The sequence below is a fragment of the Schistocerca gregaria genome, chromosome 4 (assembly GCF_023897955.1).
Source record: "Schistocerca gregaria isolate iqSchGreg1 chromosome 4, iqSchGreg1.2, whole genome shotgun sequence".
NCBI lineage: Eukaryota > Metazoa > Arthropoda > Insecta > Orthoptera > Acrididae > Schistocerca > Schistocerca gregaria.
The window spans coordinates 448,352,991-448,375,627 of record NC_064923.1 but is presented as its reverse complement, the minus strand read 5'-3'; the positions used below and the strand labels follow the sequence as shown (position 1 = coordinate 448,375,627).

At 42.6% G+C, this 22,637-nt stretch overlaps 1 protein-coding gene across 1 annotated transcript in view; it reads right to left on the bottom strand.

Moving 5' to 3' along the window:
- LOC126267018 (facilitated trehalose transporter Tret1-like) overlaps positions 1–22,637 on the bottom strand; it is a 54,973-nt gene that overhangs the window by 10,529 nt on the left and 21,807 nt on the right. The window contains exon 2 of the mRNA XM_049971790.1: positions 15,571–15,950. Within this exon, the coding sequence (XP_049827747.1) occupies positions 15,571–15,950 (380 nt within the window). The remainder of the gene's footprint in view (positions 1–15,570; positions 15,951–22,637) is intronic.

The window sequence follows — 22,637 nt, the reverse complement described above, 5'->3', positions numbered from 1 at the left end:
CACCAGGAACCGCGGTGTTGGCCGTCGAATGGCGCTAGCCGCGCAGCATTTGTGCACCACCGCCGTCAGTGTCAGCCAGTTTGCCGTGGCATACGGAGCTCCATCGCAGCTGGTAGCATGCCGCGACAGCGTCGACGTGAACCGTATGTGCAGTTGACGGACTTTGAGCGAGGGCGTATAGTGGGCATGCGGGAGGCCGGGTGGACGTACCGCCGAATTTCTCAACACGTGGGGCGTGAGGTCTCCACAGAACATCGATGTTGTCGCCAGTGGTCGGCGGAAGGTGCACGTGCCCGTCGGCCTGGGACTGGACCGCAGCGACGCACGGATGCACACCAAGACCGTAGGATCCTACGCAGTGCTGTAGGGGACCGCACCGCCACTTCCCAACAAATTAGGGACACTGTTGCTCCTGGGGTATCGGCGAGGACCATTCGCAACCGTCTCCAGGAAGCTGGGCTACGGTCCCGCACACCGTTAGGCCGTCTTCCGCTCACGCCCCAACATCGTGCAGCCCGCCTCCAGTGGTGTCGCGACAGGCGTGAATGGAGGGACGAATGGAGACGTGTCGTCTTCAGCGATGAGAGTCGCTTCTGCCTTGGTGCCAATGATGGTCGTATGCGTGTTTGGCGCCGTGCAGGTGAGCGCCACAATCAGGACTGCATACGACCGAGGCACACAGGGCCAACACCCAGCATCATGGTGTGGGGAGCGATCTCCTACACTGGCCGTACACCTCTGGTGATCGTCGAGGGGACACTGAATAGTGTATGGTACATCCAAACCGTCATCGAACCCATCGTTCTACCATTCCTAGACCGGCAAGGGAACTTGCTGTTCCAACAGGACAATGCACGTCCGCATGTATCCCGTGCCACCCAACGTGCTCTAGAAGGTGTAAGTCAACTACCCTGGCCAGGAAGATCTCCGGATCTGTTCCCCATTGAGCATGTTTGGGACTGGATGAAGCGTCGTCTCACGCGGTCTGCACGTCCAGCACGAACGCTGGTCCAACTGAGGCGCCAGGTGGAAATGGCATGGCAAGCCGTTCCACAGGACTACATCCAGCATCTCTACGATCGTCTCCATGGGAGAATAGCAGCCTGCATTGCTGCGAAAGGTGGATATACACTGTACTAGTGCCGACATTGTGCATGCTCTGTTGCCTGTGTCTATGTGCCTGTGGTTTTTGTCAGTGTGATCATGTGATGTATCTGACCCCAGGAATGTGTCAATAAAGTTTCCCCTTCCTGGGACAATGAATTCACGGTGTTCTTATTTCAATTTACAGGAGTGTATTTACAAATATATTAATAGGTAACACAGTTCTTCCAATCATGTATGGTTTAATGTTCCTTTAATCTTTTTCCGTAATCGTAGATTACGCAACATAGACTTACAACCTACACTGTTTCTTGGACCACCAGTGAGCCAGTAACTTCCACAATGTATTTTCAAACCATGTTCACTGCACATGCAACTACTGTATTTATGTTCATTCTGCGACTCAATTATTTTACGAGTAGAAAACACGTTTGTTGCTTGTGTGCCATATATTTCGTTGATTTTGTATTTATCTACACGCTGGGACACACAGTGCAATAAAAATTGACAATGACTATATTTACCAAACTCTAATTGTACTCATCATATAAGTAGTATTATTTGATAATTTTAAATCTGAGGTTGGATTGACATACTGATATTAAATTTTGGTCATCCTCACTGCCTTTGCATTTGTACAAATTTTGTTTCGGTATTGTACTTGATAATGGCTTAAGGCCGAAACCATGATGGTAATACAAAATAAAGAAGTTTTACATTGAACTGGCGAAAATATTCAAACAATAGCAGAAATTGCTCACTGGTTAAAGTAGGTACTGTAAATGTCACTATATCCACACAAATACTGAACCATATTTTTTAATAAAAATATCTTTTGTTTGTAATGGCTAGTGGTATGAAAATAAATTGAAACTTGACTCAGACCTGCGAAATACAATTTTCTTAAACGAAAAAATTATGCTCAACATTAATACTGTTCAATCTCCAGAAATCAAAAAAAATATTTTGTTTACTATGTGATGTATCGTATCTTTGTACCAAAATTCCGTTTTATTCTGAATACTCAGATATTCATGCAAACAGTAATTCAAAATAAAATATTTTAAATTTATTAAAAATTATGACTCAATATTCGTTAACCCCTCCCCCCATGAACCATGGACCTTGCCGTTGGTGGGGAGGCTTGCGTGCCTCAGCGATACAGATGGCCGTACCGTAGGTGCAACCACAACGGAGGAGTATCTGTTGAGAGGCCAGACAAACGTGTGGTTCCTGAAGAGGGGCAGCAGCCTTTTCAGTAGTTGCAGGGGCAACAGTCTGGATGATTGACTGATCTGGCCTTGCAACATTAACCAAAACGGCCTTGCTGTGCTGGTACTGCGAACGGCTGAAAGCAAGGGGAAACTACAGCCGTAATTTTTCCCGAGGACATGCAGCTTTACTGTATGATTAAATGATGATGGCATCCTCTTGGGTAAAATATTCCGGAGGTAAAATAGTCCCCCATTCGGATCTCCGGGCGGGGACTACTCAGGAGGATGTCGTTATCAGGAGAAAGATAACTGGCGTTCTACGGATCGGAGCGTGGAATGTCAGATCCCTCAATCGGGCAGGTAGGTTAGAAAATTTAAAAAGGGAAATGGATAGGTTAAAGTTAGATATAGTGGGAATTAGTGAAGTTCGGTGGCAGGAGGAACAAGACTTCTGGTCAGGTGACTACAGGGTTATAAACACAAAATCAAATAGGGGTAATGCAGGAGTAGGTTTAATAATGAATAGGAAAATAGGAATGCGGGTAAGCTACTACAAACAGCATAGTGAACGCATTATTGTGGCCAAGATAGATACGAAGCCCACACCTACTACAGTAGTACAAGTTTATATGCCAACTAGCTCTGCAGATGATGAAGAAATTGAAGAAATGTACGATGAAATAAAAGAAATTATTCAGATAGTGAAGGGAGACGAAAATTTAATAGTAATGGGTGACTGGAATTCGAGTGTAGGAAAAGGGAGAGAAGGAAACATAGTAGGTGAATATGGATTGGGGCTAAGAAATGAAAGAGGAAGCCGCCTAGTAGAATTTTGCACAGAGCATAACTTAATCATAGCTAACACTTGGTTTAAGAATCATGAAAGAAGGTTGTATACGTGGAAGAACCCTGGAGATACTAAAAGGTATCAGATAGATTATATAATGGTAAGACAGAGATTTAGGAACCAGGTTTTAAGTTGTAAGACATTTCCAGGGGCAGATGTGGACTCTGACCACAATCTATTGGTTATGACCTGTAGATTAAAACTGAAGAAACTGCAAAAATGTGGGAAATTAAGGAGATGGGCCCTGGATAAACTGAAAGAACCAGAGGTTGTACAGAGTTTCAGAGAGAGCATAAGGGAACAATTGACAGGAATAGGGGAAAGAAATACAGTAGAAGAAGACTGGGTAGCTCTGAGGGATATAGTAGTGAAGGCAGCAGAGGATAAAGTAGGTACAAAGACGAGAGCTGCTAGAAATCCTTGGGTAACAGAAGAAATATTGAATTTAATTGATGAAAGGAGAAAATATAAAAATGCAGTAAATGAAGCAGGCAAAAAGGAATACAAACGTCTCAAAAACGAGATCGACAGGAAGTGCAAAATGGCTAAACAGGGATGGTTAGAGGACAAATGTAAGGATGTAGAAGCTTATCTCACTAGGGGTAAGATAGATACTGCCTACAGGAAAATTAAAGAGACCTTTGGAGAGAAGAGAACCACGTGTATGAATATCAAGAGCTCAGATGGCAGCCCAGTTCTAAGCAAAGAAGGGAAGGCAGAAAGGTGGAAGGAGTATATAGAAGGTTTATACAAGGGCGATGTACTTGAGGACAATATTATGGAAATAGAAGAGGATGTAGATGAAGACGAAATGGGAGATACGATACTGCGTGAAGAGTTTGACTGAGCACTGAAAGACCTGAGTCGAAACAAGGCCCCCGGAGTAGACAACATTCCATTAGAACTACTGACGGCCTTGGGAGAGCCAGTCATGACAAAACTCTACCAGCTGGTGAGCAAGATGTATGAGACAGGCGAAATACCCTCAGACTTCAAGAAGAATATAATAATTCCAATCCCAAAGAAAGCAGGTGCTGACAGATGTGAAAATTACCGAACTATCAGTTTAATAAGCCACGGCTGCAAAATACTAACACGAATTCTTTACAGACGAATGGAAAAACTGGTAGATGCAGACCTCGGGGAGGATCAGTTTGGATTCCGTCGAAATGTTGGAACACGTGAGGCAATACTGACCTTACGACTTATCTTAGAAGAAAGATTAAGAAAAGGCAAACCTACGTTTCTAGCATTTGTAGACTTAGAGAAAGCTTTTGACAATGTTGACTGGAATACTCTTTTTCAAATTCTAAAGGTGGCAGGGGTAAAATACAGGGAGCGAAAGGCTATTTATAATTTGTACAGAAACCAGATGGCAGTAATAAGAGTCGAGGGGCCTGAAAGGGAAGCAGTGGTTGGGAAAGGAGTGAGACAGGGTTGTAGCCTCTCCCCGATGTTGTTCAATCTGTATATTGAGCAAGCAGTAAAGGAAACAAAAGAAAAATTTGGAGTAGGTATTAAAATTCATGGAGACGAAGTAAAAACTTTGAGGTTCGCCGATGACATTGTAATTCTGTCAGAGACAGCAAAGGACTTGGAAGAGCAGTTGAACGGAATGGACAGTGTCTTGAAAGGAGGATATAAGATGAACATTAACAAAAGCAAAACGAGGATAATGGAATGTAGTCAAATTAAATCGGGTGATGCTGAGGGAATTAGATCAGGAAATGAGACACTTAAAGTAGTAAAGGAGTTTTGCTATTTAGGAAGTAAAATAACTGATGATGGTCGAAGTAGAGAGGATATAAAATGTAGACTGGCAATGGCAAGGAAAGCGTTTCTGAAGAAGAGAAATTTGTTAACATCGAATATAGATTTATGTATCAGGAAGTCGTTTCTGAAAGTATTTGTTTGGAGTGTAGCCATGTATGGAAGTGAAACATGGACGATAACTAGTTTGGACAAGAAGAGAATAGAAGCTTTCGAAATGTGGTGCTACAGAAGAATACTGAAGATAAGGTGGATAGATCACGTAACTAATGAGGAAGTATTGAATAGGATTGGGGAGAAGAGAAGTTTGTGGCACAACTTGACTAGAAGAAGGGATCGGTTGGTAGGACATGTTTTGAGGCATCAAGGGATCACAAATTTAGCATTGGAGGGCAGCGTGGAGGGTAAAAATCGTAGAGGGAGCCCGAGAGATGAGTACACTAAGCAGATTCAGAAGGATGTAGGTTGCAGTAGGTACTGGGAGATGAAGCAGCTTGCACAGGATAGAGTAGCATGGAGAGCTGCATCAAACCAGTCTCAGGACTGAAGACAACAACAACAACAACATTCGTTAACCAATGAATTCATTAATGAATATGGAATATAAATAATAGTAAAAAGGATAGTAGTGTAAGGTGCCGCAACACTGATACAGTAAAAACTTCCAAAACATTGCACACCCAGTCTGTTCATAAGAAAACCATACCTTTACAAATTTTTCTACTGTTAGTTATGTTGACATTGTTTAGCTACATATAGTCATAATTTTTAACTGTGAGAAAATTATTTTTTGAGGTAAAATTAATTTTGAGAGATACCAGTTTCGGAATGAAAATAAACATACACACAGCTCTAAAACATTTGCTACACTTCCGCAAATATTGACTAGGTACCAACCAAATTTATTACACACACAGAAAATTGTGCTGTATCTGTTATTGTCACATCATACGGAGATAATTATTAAGCAGTCAATATGATCCATAAATATGTTACACACCATTCCAATATCTATTTACGGTGGTGCCTGTTCTTTCGGACATGCCTGAAAGACTTGACACCATTTTAAACCAGCAGGCACTATGAATTAAGACACAAATGAATTAAAGACATTAGCTGCGAGTGGACACTGATTTGTATCAAAAGGGAAGTAGAAAATTTTTGCTGGACCGGGATTGGTTCTGCTTATAGGTAGATGCTATGACCACTTTTTCTTTTTTGGTTAATCTCATTTTGTTCGTTACTGGTCGTTATATTTGCTTGGGGCAAAGTTCCCACGAAGCTTGCTCAAGTTCATCGTTGATCCATTTACTCAGTTTATTTTTTAAGAAGGGCTGCTATCGCTTAAGCCATTCGGACACAGTGGTCATCGCAACTACACGGATTGCACTCTCACGCCTCCCGTGAGACCCAAATTCTCGACTTATCCACACACTACAAATGCAGTGCCCCTTGACCATAATCCTCATTACTAGAGACATTTCATCGATTTCCGTAGGAGGTCGACCCTGGTTTGCATCCTCACTGAAGAGATCATTGATCGTCCTCGCCTTAATTATATGTGGTGTCAGATGTTTCGGACAGACCGTCAACGTAATAAGATTGCAGCATGTCACAATAAACACATCAGAACGTTTCACAACACGTAAAGCCACCTTACCTAGCAGCCTGGACTATCGACACTGTCATCTTTAGTTTAATCGCGTTGAGGTAATAAATATGCTAGTGCATTTGATATGTTCTAAGATAAGGTATTCTGTTCAGGCCGCAAGTTGAAGATTGAAAACTAATAGTTCTGTTTTCCCATATTTGGTGCTCAAAACTATCTCAAAATACTAAGAGGTAGTGCATTACATTTAGTGTCCAAAAGAAGAGCAATACATTCATTTAATACATTACGGCTGATTCAAGCTTAGTGGATCAAAGTACCTGGTAAATGTGTTACGAGCTCTTCTCTGAAATTGTTCAAAACTGTCTGGGCTTAACCATCATCCTTGTCAATGGTGAACTGGTATCAGCAAAAACATTAAATCCAAAGCCTGAAAAGTAACATATACAGTAAACGTAGCCTAAGATGGCAACTGTGAACGCTAGAAAGAGTGGATGTACGAGGTGCATTCAAGTTCTAAGGCCTCCGATTTTTTTTCTAATTAACTACTCACCCGAAATCGATAAAACTGGCGTTACTTCTCGACGTAATCGCTCTGCAAACGTACACATTTTTCAGAACGCTGACGCCATGATTCCATGGCAGCGGCGAAGGCTTCTTTAGGAGCCTGTTTTGACCACTGGAAAATCGCTGAGGCAATAGCAGCACGGCTGGTGAATGTGCTGCCACGAAGAGTGTCTTTCATTCTTGGAAAAAGCCAAAAGTCACTAGGAGCCAGGTCAGGTGAGTAGGGAGCATGACGAATCACTTCAGAGTTGTTATCACCAAGAAACTGTTGCGTAACGTTAGCTCGATGTGCGGGTGCGTTGTCTTGGTGAAACAGCACACGCGCAGCCCTTCCCGGACGTTTTTGTTGCAGTGCAGGAAGGAATTTGTTCTTCAAAACATTTTCGTAGAGTGCACCTGATACCGTAGTGCCCTTTGGAACGCAATGGGTAAGGATTACGCCCTCGCCGTCCCAGAACATGGACAACATCATTTTTTCTGTACTGGCGGTTAGCCGAAAGTTTTTTGGTGGCGGTGAATCGGTGTGATTCCATTGAGCTGACTGGCGCTTTGTTTCTGGATTGAAAAATGGCATCCACGTCTCATCCATTGTCACAACCGATGAAAAGAAAGTCTGATTCATGCTGTCGTTGCGAGTCAACATTGCTTGGCAACATGCCACACATGCAGCCATGTGGTCGTCCGTCAGCATTCGTGGCACCCACCTGGATGACACTTTTCGCATTTTCAGGTCGTCATGCAGGACTGCGTGCACAGAACCCATAGAAATGCCAACTCTGGAGGCGATCTGTTCAACAGTCATTCGGCGATCCTCCAAAACAACTCTTTCCACTTTCTCGATCATGTCGTCAGACCGGCTTGTGCGAGCCCGAGGTTGTTTCGATTTGTTGTCACACGATGTTCTGCCTTCATTAAACTGTAGCACCCACGAACGCACTTTCGACACATCCATAACTCCATCACCACATGTCTCCTTCAACTGTCGATGAATCTGAATTGGTTTCACACCACGCAAATTCAGAAAACGAATGATTGCACGCTGTTCAAGTAAGGAAAACGTAGTCATTTTAAGTATTTAAAACAGTTCTCATTCTCGCCGCTGGCGGTAAAATTCCATCTGCCGTACGGTGCTGCCATCTCTGGGACGTATTGACAATGAATGCGGCTTAATTTTAAAACAATGCGCATGTGTCTATTTCACTCCAGTCCAGAGAAATAAAATCGAAGGCCTTAGAACTTGAATGCACCTCGTAGACGAATGTGTAACTCGACTCTTTCATTAAAATTCTCTTATCTCACGCACAACAATTGCACTTGTGAAAGCTCACACATATTGCAGCCTTAAAAATTAAGTTGCTTCGTTTCGCATGATTTTCTTGCATGCATTGATAATGTAGAACGCTCATTGCAAGAATGATCTTACTTTCAATGTTAACTGCCTGACCATGATGTTGAGTAGATCCTTTTGCTCTTCGTCTTCGAGGATATTTCATCCTAGACACTGAAAGGCATGCTTTCCTCTCTTTTCAGTTGTCTCTCAGTATGATGTATCCTATCAGCTCAGTTGCGATGTGACATGTAACATTACCTTTCAAATCAAATTGTAATCCCATGGTGTATGTTATCCAGTTAACAACTATTGAGACCTTAATTTTTATTGAGAACTTCGATGACATTGTAGTCGCATTAATAACTAATTTTTTTATGATTTGAGCTATTTTATTACTTTACAGTCATGTGGACTTGCTCATATGCCACATTCTGTCTTGAAGTTTCGGCAGTAAAGTGTATATCAACTTTGAAATGTCTCAGGACGGAAAAGTATGTAAGTTGCTTTGAATGAATTCATATATAGACGGAAGTTCTATTGGGGTTGAGGGTCTAGCCTTTTCATTGAAATTACAGTCGAAACAGATACGCTTGTCAGACAGAATATTATGACCGCTGACCTACTATCGATACAAACCCGTGCACGCGAGGCAGCATCACCTGGAGCGAATGCCTGCTATTCAGTCCCACGAGCGGACCGTGTAGTATCAGTGAGCTTGCTACCTGCGTGTAGAATGGGAAAGGCGCGCTACATATCTGAGTTTGACCGAGGACAGAGTGTGATGGCCCCGTTACGTTTCGGAGACTGTACGAATTGTTCGAGGAGTGCTGTGGTGAGTGTCTTCAACACATGGCGAAACCAAGGTGAAACCACGCCCACCGAGCGAGGTGGCGCAGTGGTAGCACACTGGAGTCGTGTTGGGAGGGGAGGGGGGGGGGTTCAATCCCACGTCCGGCCATTCTGATTTAGGTTTTCCGTGATTTCCCTAAATCGCTGCAGGCAAATTCTGGGATGGTTCCTTTGAAAGGGCACGGCCGACTTCCTTCCCTAATCCGATGAGACCGATGACCTCGCTGTTTGGTCTCTTCCCCCAAAACAACCCAACCACGCCCAGGCATCTTGGGGTTCGGCGTTATTTCCACTGTTTCAGACTTCACTGATTCTTTGCAATTACCTTCATTGTTTTCCCTAAAGCATCCGCATATCATAAAATATTAGTAGGGAGGGATAAAAGATCATAAGAGCTTACAATGTTTTTCCATCCCTAGGTCCTTTACCGATGCATCTCAACCCATAGAAATACCTGAAATTCGTCTCAAAATGATTATTGTTTTTACATTTTTCTTACTCTCACAACTCTAACAAGAGAGTTCCAAATTAAGAAGTAAACCGTTTATTTTGAAGACCTTTTTAAAAATCATTGTCTCTCCACCACATAAATTACGAGAGGTCGTTTGATTAAACATTATTTTAGTACAGTAGCTCTGGTTCCAATGTACACTTCATTACTGTTCACTTGGTGGTGAAAAATTTTCTTTAGTGTTGCATGTCCTGACCTTTTTCTCTGGATATAAACTTCAAACAGGACGTGGTCTGTAGAAACTATTTCCCTTATTTCTTCTCGTCTTTAATATTGCCTTTGATGGAATCATATTAAAGAGAGAAACACAACTCAATAAGCAACAAGTACGAATACATACAACGATAGGTGTAATACGACATACAAAACTTGAATGATACCATGCGTTAGTCCACAAATAGATAGTGATATCACAGGAACCAATGCACCCAATCTACGCAGCACGATGTTTACTATAAATCGACATAAATTACTGCCTTATAGATGAAACAATTGCCGAAATAGCTGGTCATAACTAAATGAATGCTCAGGGAACCTGTAGCAATTAAATGTGCAGTAAATTATGTTAAAATAAATTAAAAATACTTATAGGCATACAAAATCAACGATACGCACACAAAATTAAATAGAAAACTCCAAACAACAATTTTCCATAAAAAATATACATCGACGTTTTATACCCACACGGCATGTCGTACTCCCCTTAAGTGTCTGTCCTCCACTAAAATATTAGGTTGGTGCATAAGATGGTAGTGTTTTGTTTTATGTTAGTATTCTGGCTGCTATTGGTTTATTACTCGATTGTTAATTTTTTTGTAACTCACTGTTGCTATTCGAATTTAAATACTGTTATTTTCTCGTTTGGAGATAGTATGTTGAACTATGGATGCTAGAAAATGGAGTGCTAAGTGGAGAAGTTGGAACATGTCCGACATTTCCTTATGTTTGAGTTCAGTGGAAGGGTGACAACATTGGAGGCAGCCAGAAACTTTTTGCGCCGTGTAGGATAATAATGCCGTTGGACAGAGCACGGTAAGAAAATGGTTTTCTCATTTTAAGGACATTAGTGACTTTCTACGTTCAGCAAGACCTTCGTGATCTGATGAATATCGTTGAAATGCATTAATCCTCGTCAGTGGTGACGAGAAATGGTCTACCTATGTTACCATATGAGCCCAAACAAAGCAACAACTCTCCGTACAGAGACCTGGGCACATCCACAAAAGATAATCCACTGAAGCGCCAAAGAAACTCGTATAGGCATGGGTATTGAAATAACGAGACATGTAAGCAGGCAGAATACGCCGCTGCGGTCGGCAACGCCTCTGTAAGACAGATCGGTTATTGCAGCTGAAATGGCAGGTTATCAAGATTTATGTGAGTTTCGCGTGGTGTTACAGTTGGCACACAAGCGATGGAACACAGTACCTTCGAGGTAGCAATGAAGTTGGGATCTTCCAGTACGACCATTTCACGAATATCAGGCCTTCAATATCAGGCATCGAGTAAAACATCATGTCTCCGACATTAGGCAAGTGTACCAGATTCTTCGGCTCTTCAGTGTATTATACATCTGGTGGAACAGAAATGGCGTGATGTAATACGAATTGCTTCCCGAAGGTGTAACCATCACTGCTGACATTTATTGCCTAAAACTGAGAAGTCTTGTAGACGCAATCCAAGAACAAAAACCAGAAAGACCGCAGGAAGTTATGTTTCTTCAAGCCCGGCGGCATTCTACTACACTGATAAAAAACATTACATAGGAGTTGGGTTGGGAAGTCATTCCGCACCCACCTTATTCATCTGCTCTTGCGCCCTCAGATTTTCATCTATTCCGCTCAGTATCGAACAACCTTCAAGCAAAACCACATGATTTCTACCATCGCGGAATCGAAAAGTTATCCCAGCGTTGTCAGGCTGTTGTAAATACTAAAGGAGAGTATTTTATTAATTACTGTATTTGCTATACTAATGGAAAAACGCTGCGGACTTATGCACCAGTCTAAATACCCAACATTATGTCTTTGCCAGCTGTCCCAGGAGTCAACGAAAGATCTCCTGTCGGCACATTAAAATATAGTCACGCTATGTTTTTGAATTGTCTTAACGGTGGGCATGATCAAAAAGTCAGAGCACATAAGTGATACGCAGACGACACAAGTTGAAAGTTGTCTGTTATCTTCACAATTTTCTCTATTCAATGATTTAACGTGTTAAACACTTGCAGATACACTGCAAATATATCGTCTATCGAGCTGTCGGTTTCTGTAAGCGTAACTGACTTTGACACGGTCAGTAAGGCGGTCGGAAAACACTCTCTGAGTTCCCGGTAACACGAGCTAATGTATTCGAGCGCCTCGTTTCGAACGGAGGACGGCGTGATTCCAAAAGACTATATGGTCAGTTTGTACAATCTGTCGGTGATGTCGCGCGGGGCTGTGATGGGGGGAGGGGGGAGTCGAGGACACGGTGTGATGTTATATGATTGGATGAAATATGAGTACAAATGAAATCAAAGTCTGCTAATCACTCGCAGACATTGTACCGTTAATTCGTGCCTATTTTCTAGTTCCTGTTGCAGGCCTTCGAAGTGGCGACTTTCGAGGTGTTTTCAGAACTTTATAGCGAGTGTAGAAATTTTACACTTTTGGCTTTTAGAAGTCGACGATCTCCGATGCAGCGCTGAGAATAGGTTTTCTATTAATCCATTCGAATCGTAGGTCATTAGAAACTCATCACATCCCCATTCAATATACTTTTTCGAATATTTTCGAGCTATACAGATTTTCTTTCTTTCCAGTATTTCACGTGTTGTAGCCTTGTGTACACAAATGTTGTACGTGGCATGACGACGTAACCAAATTTTTGGAGCAATTGCATCTCTTTCCTAATAAAATATTTTCAAAGTCATTCGAATTTCTTTGCAATAATTTCTTTCCATTTATGATGGCTTTAGGCCGAGTTGTTCTTTGTAACCTGTACTAAACAATTTTTCACGTAAAGTGCAATTTGCCAACAGAAAAGGTAGCATTATCCTCAATTGCTTTTTACGAAACAGTACATGACTCAGTAAACGCGGTAAGCAATTCCGTCTATCTATGAACGCTTTCTCAGAACAGAAGATAAGTCAGTTGAAGTCAGTGCTAATGGAACTGAAGGTCATCATTTTGTATAAATTGTGATTACTTTACGTCTTTCATTTGTGAGCTATGCTAAGAAAATGGGTTCAGCACGCCCTATGGATACATTTGAGCTATAAGCACAATTGTTTACACATTTCTCATGTAAATTCCTATGTTTATTATAACAAGTTATACACAAAAAACTTTCTTTCTTAATAATGTAGACAGATCGCATTATTATAAAACTTAATTGGATGAACTTTGTATATGTTGGGCCACTTCAGTTCAGGACATATTTAGACTATACATTTGCAGGTAATAGGGTTATCAACAATATGACAGAGCACTTACGTGGTCTTCTGTAACCAATGTTAGCGGTGACCACACAGTATGGAGTACCTCCCTAATATCTCGTGATATTGCTGTTGTGTTCTAGATTCGTTGGTTGCAAAACACTGTACGTTGGTATCCACAATTCACAATTTAGGGACACTGGTTGTCTCTATAAACAGAAAAGTACCGGTCGGCCAAGTGTGCCAGATACAACCGTGCATAGTGTGAGGGAAAGTTTCATACGCAGTTCAAAAAAGTCAACTTGCTGTGCAAGCCACGAATTTGGAACATCGCAGCAAAGTGCAATGGACGTATTCCGTCGGTAGTTACATTTTATACCGTACCGTCTGCAGCAGGTGTAGCAATTAAAACTGGCTGACCGGACAGCACCTGCAATGTTGCACCACTATACAAGAAACACTTTAAGATGAACATTTCGCCTCCAAGCAAATATTCAGTGACGAATCACTCTTCCATTTACCTGGAAAGATTAACTGTGACAATATGAGAGTGTGGAAACAGAAAATCCTGATGTAATAGGGGCTCTTAAGCAAAGTACACTGGACTTTAATGTTTTCTGTGCAATCTCACAGTCGACTCGCGTGAATGCCGTTTTTCCTTTTGGGCGTTTTGTCAACATGGAGTGGCGTCTTATTCCTCCCTTAGTTACTGTCTGAACGAGTCGCTCACTTTCCTCCGTCAGTGGCAGCAGCAGTGTTTATCGATATCAGTACTGCTGTAACTTCTTTGGTGTAGCAGTTATATTTCTGTGTCATGGTGTGTGCGGGTAGTTGGTCGGTTGCGACGAAGCAGCGAGGTAGTCTCTGTGGCGTGTGAACAGGCCGGGGCCGCTGGCAGCGTGCACGCGCGGTCGGAGTTGTGTAGCACTAGTTGAGAGAACTGATAAGTGCTAAGTGCCTTGACTGTGTTTATACGCCAATTATTAAGACATAATCCTTTTGCGATCCTCGTCTTCACTGATATCTTTGGTTGTTTTGCTGTTGGTAGTGTGGAAGAGAATTGATTAGGCAGTTGGTTGGTTCGTCAGCTGTCCGTACATTGTGCTGCAACCCGATTGTTTAGTGTTACGTTTGACTATTTGTATCACCTACACTAAGGTTAGAGTTTCCTCCCCAGGCCGACCCTTGGAACACTTCTGAGTACAACTGTTTGTTGTTCGTGATTGTCATTTTCTTTGGTCGCAGGTACCTGAATTCTTGAAATGGCCACATGATGGAAAGCAGCAGACTTTGAATGTGGAATGGTAGTTGGAGGCAGACACACGGGACATTCCACTTCCGAAATCTTTAGAGTATTTAATATTCCGAGATCCACAGAGTCAAGGGTGAGGCATTGCCTCTCACCGCGGACAACGCAGCAACCGACGACATTCACCTAACGAGAGCAGCGGCGTTTGCGTACAGTTGTGAGTGCTAACAGAAACGCAACACCGAGTGAAATAACCGCTGAAATCAAGGGAGCGTCCCACGAAAGTATCCGTTAGGGCAGTGTGGCGAAATATGGCGTTAATGAACTGTGGCAACAGATGACAGACTCGAGTGCTGTTGCCAACAGCACGACATCGCCAACAGTGGCTCTCATGGGTCATGATCATATCGATTGGACCCTAGACGGCTGAACACCGCGAGCTAGTCAGATGAGCCTCAGTTTCAGTTTGTATGAGTTAATTGTAAGGTTCCAGTGTTGCGCAGATACCATCTAACCATGAACCGAAGTTGTCAACAAGGTACTGTGCAATCTGGTGGTGGCTCCATAATGATGTATGGCATCTTTACATGCTATAGACTGGGTCCTTTTGCCCAGCTGAACCGCTCGTTGACTGGAAATGGTTGTGTTGGGCTAATTGGAAACCTTTTGCAACCATTCATGGACTTAATGGTCCCATACAACAATACTCCATGTCGCTGGTCCATTGTTGTTCGCGATAGGTTTGAAGAGAACATTCTGGACAATTCGAGTGAATCGTTTGGCCCCCCAGATAGCCCGACATGAATCCCAACGAACACTTATGGGACATAATTGAGATGTCAGTTCGTGCACACGATGCGGTACAGGAAACACTTTCACCATTATGGACTGATATACAGGCACCGTGGCTCAATATTTCTGCAGGGGACTTCCAACGACGTGTTGAGACCTTGCTACGTCGACTTGCTGTACTACTACGGGCGAAAGTAGATCTGACCTGTCATTATCAGGTGTGCCACGACCTCTGTCACCTCAGTGTGTAGTAGTTCCGTATGTAGACGAACTTGCGTGAATTGTTGCTGCTGGGATGGGATTACGTTACCTGCAGCAGCGTGGTGATGAGTCCGCGCACGGCCGGTTCTGCGACCTCCGCGAGGTACATGGGCCCCACGGAGGTGGCGACGCCCACGCCGAGGCCGCCAACGAAGCGCGCCGCGATGAGGACGCCGGGGTTGGAACTCAGGCCCAGCATGAGCCACTGCACGGCCAGCGGGACGCCCGCCGCCATCAGGGACCACTTGCGGCCCAGCGGAGAGTCCACCATTAGCGACACGGCCAGACTACCGGCGATGATCGCCAGGTTGTTCACGGACGCCAGCCACGACACCTCCTCCGCGTTCACGTAGCCGTCATTGTCCAGGCGCTGCGTCATCGGCGACGCCCAGCCCATCACGGTGCCCGCGCTGGCGTACACCAGCGTCTCTGCGGGCAGAGCCAGGGTCCACAAGTCATCTCCTGACGATACGAAGTGCGATCAAAAAGTAACGGGATTTTTTTTAATTTCGCGGGTTTTATATATCCACAAGTGATGCTGAGGGAATTAGATTAGAAAATGAGGCACTTAAAGTAGTAAAGGACTTTTGCTATTTGGGGAGCAAAATAACTGATGATTGTCGAAGTAGAGAAGATATAAAATGTAGACTGGCAATGGCAAGGAAAGCGTTTCTGAAGAAAAGAAATTTGTTAACATTGAGTATACATTTAAATGTCAGGAAGACGTTTATGAAAGTATTTGTATGGAGTGTAGCCATGTATGGAAGTGAAACATGGACGATAAATAGTTTGGACAAGAAGAGAATAGAAGCTTTCGAAATGTGGTGCTACAGAAGAATGCTGAAGATTAAATGGGTAGATCACATAACTAATTAGGAGGTATTGAATAGAATTGGGGAGAAGAGGCACAGCTTGACTAGAAGAAGGGATCGGTTGGTAGGGCATGATCTGAGGCATCAAGTGATCACAAATTTAGCATTGGAGGGCAGGGTGGAGGGTAAAATTCGTAGAGGGAGACCAATAGATGAATACACTAAGCAGATTCAGAAGGATGTAGGTTGCAGTAAGTACTGGGAGATGAAGAAGCTTGCACGGGACAGGGTAGCATGGAGAGCTGCGTCAAACCAGTCTCAGGACTGTAGACCACAACAACAACATATATCCACTTTTTATCTTGTTGGTAAACGTTTCCCTTATGCACTTTTGCATTTTCAGTCTTTAGTTAGTAATTTAGTTAGTTGCGTGTTCCACTGATCAATCACACGGTATTGTAGCCGTTATGATGTGGAACATGTCAAGTGCTCAAGAAATGCACATACGTAACAAAATTTCTAATATATATATGTTACAATACAGAGTTAAAGATTAATATTTCTACACTCCTGGAAATGGAAAAAAGAACACATTGACACCGGTGTGTCAGACCCACCATACTTGCTCCGGACACTGCGAGAGGGCTGTACAAGCAATGATCACACGCACGGCACAGCGGACACACCAGGAACCGCGGTGTTGGCCGTCGAATGGCGCTAGCTGCGCAGCATTTGTGCACCGCCGCCGTCAGTGTCAGCAAGTTTGCCGTGGCATACGGAGCTCCATCGCAGTCTTTAACACTGGTAGCATGCCGCGACAGCGTGGACGTGAACCGTATGTGCAGTTGACGGACTTTGAGCGAGGGCGTATAGTGGGCATGCGGCAGGCCGGGTGGACGTACCGCCGAATTGCTCAACACGTGGGGCGTGAGGTCTCCACAGTACATCGATGTTGTCGCCAGTGGTCGGCGGAAGGTGCACGTGCCCGTCGACCTGGGACCGGACCGCAGCGACGCACGGATGCACGCCAAGACCGTAGGATCCTACGCAGTGCTGTAGGGGAGCGCACCGCCACTTCCCAGCAAATTAGGGACACTGTTGCTCCTGGGGTATCGGCGAGGACCATTCGCAACCGTTTCCATGAAGCTGGGCTACGGTCCCGCACACCGTTAGGCCGTCATCCGCTCACGCTCCAACATCGTGCAGCCCGCCTCCAGTGGTGTCGCGACAGGCGTGAATGGAGGGACGAATGGAGACGTGTTGTCTTCAGCGATGAGAGTTGCTTCTGCCTTGGTGCCAATGATGGTCGTATGCGTGTTTGGCGCCGTGAAGGTGAGTGCCACAATCAGCGCTGCATACTACTGAGGCACACAGGGCCAACACCCAGCATCATGGTGTGGGGAGCGATCTCCTACACTGGCCGTACACCTCTGGTGATCGTCGAGGGGACACTGAATAGTGCACGGTACATCCAAACCGTCATCGAACCCATCGTTCTACCATTCCTAGACCGGCAAGGGAACTTGCTGTTCCAACAGGACAATGCACGTCCACATGTATCCCGTTCCACCCAACGTGCTCTAGAAGGTGTAAGTCAACTACCCTGGCCAGCAAGATCTCCGGTTCTGTCCCCCATTGAGCATGTTTGGGACTGGATGAAGCGTCGTCTCACGCGGTCTGCACGTCCAGCACGAACGCTGGTCCAACTGAGGCGCCAGGTGGAAATGGCATGGCAAGCCGTTCCACAGGACTACATCCAGCATCTCTACGATCGTCTCCATGGGAGAATAGCAGCCTGCATTGCTGCGAAAGGTGGATATACACTGTACTAGTGCCGACATTGTGTATGCTCTGTTGCCTGTGTCTATGTGCCTGTGGTTCTGTCAGTGTGATCATGTGATGTATCTGACCCCAGGAATGTGTCAATAAAGTTTCTCCTTCCTGGGACAATGAATTCACGGTGTTCTTATTTCAATTTCCAGGAGTGTATTATTTACCCCATTCCCTTAAATTGCAGAAAATGTATATACTATATTTATAGATTTATTTATTACTGTTCAAGAATTCATCTATGGTATAGAAGGAGTTGTTGAGGAGATATGATTTCAATTTATTTTTGAAACTATTACTGTTGTCTGCCAGAAACATTATTTAATCTGGTTATGTGTCGAAAAAATTTATAGCTGCATATTTTACCCCTTTCTGTGCCAAAGATAGGTTGAGTGTAAGACTTCCTTTTTCCTGCTATTATAATCATGAATGTCACTGTTGTATTTAAACTGGTCCAAGTTGTTGAGAACAAATTTCATTAGTGAGTAGATGTATTGTGAGGCTGTTGTAAGACTTTCCAATCTTTTAAAAAGATGCCTAAAATATGTACGACTGTGTACCCACACATTATTCTGACCACTTCCTTTTGAGCAGCGAATACTTTTTGTTTAAATGTTGAGTTACCCCAAAATATTATTCTGTATGAGATCAGAGAGTGAAAGTATGCAAAGTATGTTATCTTACTAATTTCTGTATCCTCAAAATTGGCAATTATTCTGATCGCGAATGTTGCTGAAGCTAGTCGCTTTAGGAGATCCAAAACATGGCTTTTCCAATTAAGATTCTCATCTGCATGTACACCCAAACACTTAGTATGTTCTACCCTGTCTACTGACTTCTGCTGAAGTGTTATATTTATTGAAGGAACTGTACTTTTTGCAGCAGAAAATTGGATGTACTATGTTTCTTCAAAGTTTAGAGCAAACCCATTTGCAGAAAACGAATTAATGACTTTTCCAAAGATCTTTTTTGTATCATTTTCAATTGGACTTTCTTTTACTGGATTAATAATGATGCTTGTATCATTAAAAACAGTGTCAGTTCAACTTCCTGTTTCAGATAGGAAGGGAGGCCGTTGACATATATCAAGAACAGAAGGGGACTCATCATTGAACCCTGTGGAACACATAATGTAATTTCACCCCAGTTAGATAACGTGGCAAATTTATTTAAATCACTTGACCCATATAAGTAAACTTTTTGCTTCCTGTTCTATAGGTATGACTTAAACCACTCATATGCTATTGCATTTATACCATAGAATTGTAATTTCTGTAACATAACGTCATGGTTCACACAATCAAATGCTTTGGACAAGCCACAGAAAATTCCTGTTGGTGACATTTTATTATTTAAAGACTCTATTATGTGGACAGTGAAATTGTATATTGCTTGAATATTTATCTTACTACTGACACTCGGGAAGGTTCTGAACGTTTTCGAGTGCTCGGCGATTTCGGCATTCGAAAAACTGAAATTATTTTCCCTGAATTTTGCTGTAACAATAGAATAAGGTGCAGCATCGCATTTCGCATTCGAAATGTTGACAGTCACTTTTGCGAATCTACTATGAGTAAGAGTTTACGAGTGGCAGAAAGTTTCAGAGAGGGTGGAGAAGACGTTGAAGACTATAACCGTCCTGGACGCGCTAGCACATCAGTTACTGACGACTTGTGGAAGAAGTACAGAAAATGGTTGTGTAAAATTGCCAAATCACCATCAGAGCTTTTCCTGATGATGTCGGCATAGCCTTTGACTCATGCCAAGCAATTTTTCCGGATGTTTACGGCATGAAACATGTAACAGCAAAATTTGTTCCGTAATTGTTGTATTACCGCCAGGAACGATGCCGCGTAGACATCTCACAGGAATTTCTGAACAAAGACAACAACGATCCAGAACCTCAAAAGATGTTGATAATAGTTATGACAAAACATGGGTATACATCGAAACCAAGTCATCCCAATGGAAACTGCCTGAATAGCCAAGACAGAAAAAATTGGACAAGTTCGATCAGATGTGAAGGTTCTTCTAACTGTTTTCTTCGATTACAATGGGACACTGTATCATGAGTTCCTGTATTATGGTCGTACGGTCAGTAAGGAAGTTACACGCCATTTGAGTGAAGCAGTTCGAAGAAAATGACCAGAATTGTAGAAAAACCACATGTAGAAATTGAAACACGATAATACTTCCGCTCAAACTCAATTCTTGTTCGAGATTTTTTTGGCAAAACCACTATGTTGCCACAGCCACCGTATTCGGCACACGTGGGGCCCTGAGACTTCTTTCTTTTCCCAAGTCCAAGGAGAATTGCGCAAGAACGTAATGATGCTACTATTCATGAAATAAAATCAGAATCGCTGCAGGAGCTGAATACCATAAGGAAAAGTGAGTTCCAGAAATGCTAGAGCAAGTGTATTATATCTTTATTATCCTCTTCGCTATTCTTTATGCCTACAGTTACAATAAATCGAGCAGGGTAAAGAGTAGGGATTACCCTGAGTGGAAAACACTCTGAAATTCGGAATGTGGCAGGGGTGGAATTCACGGAGAGAAACGTTACTCACGACTGGTACAGAAGCCAGATGGCAGTTATAAAGAGCTGGAGGGCATGAAGGAGAAGCAGTGGCGGAGACGGGAATGAGACAGGTTTGTTCCCTGTTCCCGAAATTACTCAGTCCGTCCACTGAATAAGCAGTAAAGGGAACTTTGGGAACATTTGAAAAGGAAATTAAAGTTCAGGGAGAAGAAATAAAAATTTTGAGATTGGTCGACAACATTGAAATTCTATCAGTGAAGGCAAAGGATTAGTAACCGCAGTTGAACGATATGGGCAGTCTTGGAACGACGTTAGAAGATGATCGACGGAAGTAAGACAAAAATAAAGGAATACCGTCGAATTACATCAGATGATGCCGTGAGAATCAGACTGGGACATGAGACACTAACACTAGTCCAATGCAGGTTTGCTTTTTCGACGGCAAAATAATTGACGAACGACGAAGTAGAGAAGACTGGAAACGTAAACTGGTAATAGCAAGAAAAGCCTTCCTGAAAGAGAATATTGTTAGCATCGAATAGATATTTAAGTGTCTAGAAGTCGTTTCTGCAAATATTTATGTAAAATACAGCCTTTTACGAAAGTTAAACGAGGACGGTAAACAATTCAGGATTTCTTCATAGTCAGAATAATATCCCCGGACTACATTGGTAGAATTAGTATAACTTTCCACATTCTTTTGGCTGGATATGACATTATACATTGCTTGGTTGTAACATAGATCGAATTAAACTTACCATAAAACTTCTGCAATGGTAGTCGTATCTAGAAGCGATCACAGGTATTAAACTGGAGGGTTTCTAACTCATCTAGCTCACACTTCCCTGGGTGCTGCTCCAAAAAGTGCACACGAGGCTTTGGTGTTCTTATCAGACTCATCACAAGTTCTGTATAAAATGCGTATTTGAACTATCAGCTGTCTTGGACCATCTTCACGGATACTGTCCAAAGATGCAAATAATTATATGTAGTATACGGGAAATGTTAACAGTTCTTTACAAAGAAGTTCAAAATAACATGAATACTTACAGGGTTAAAATGGTTTAAGCCACCATATTGCATTAGTCATTACTTAAAATGTGTAGTGCATGCCGTGAATGTATATATGTTTCACAGAACTTTAGAAGCAAACATACGAATACTAAATGTATACAGAGCAATACTGAAGAGAAGATCAGGACTGTAAGTATTACTTAATACAAAATGTTGAGAAGTTAGTCAAAGATCTCTAAAAGATTATTTTCGTCATATGGTATAAGAATATCTCGGTGACAAGTTACTTGATCATGTAGAGGACTAGACTGTATTTGGTGAACATCCTTGGTACAGTTTCATATATAAACAGAAAACGAAGCTGCCATCTCCAATCATAAGAAAACATAGATGTTACTATGCAACGTAGAGAACATTATTAAACCCTAATGCTACACAGTATCATGTTCATCGCATATACCTGATGAAATAGATGTATAAAAACCCCAATTATATCATAAATGTAATGGAAATCGCATCTGTGACATTAAATACAGTGCTCAGAAACGGGTTGAAATGTCACTTAGTGTTCATATACATCTAAGTTATAGTAGTGAAACACTTACTGTAACATATACTATATTTCAAGGGAACCTTCTTGTGTAAATAAAGTTTCATTACAGTGCTTAATTGGAACTTTAGTGAATCAGTAACAAGGGGCAGCATAACCAACCACGTTCTCGAATTTGGCGTTAAGGAATATTGACAACACATGTATATAGTAGTGGTTGTGATGAGTAACATTAAAGTAAAACTTTAGATAACGGTATTAGAGTCTCAGCCATTGAGTATACATTTTGAGAGCCACATAGAAAATATTCTTTACATAATCAAGACTAGTGATTGCAAATCGAAATATGTACTTGCATGTGTACAGAC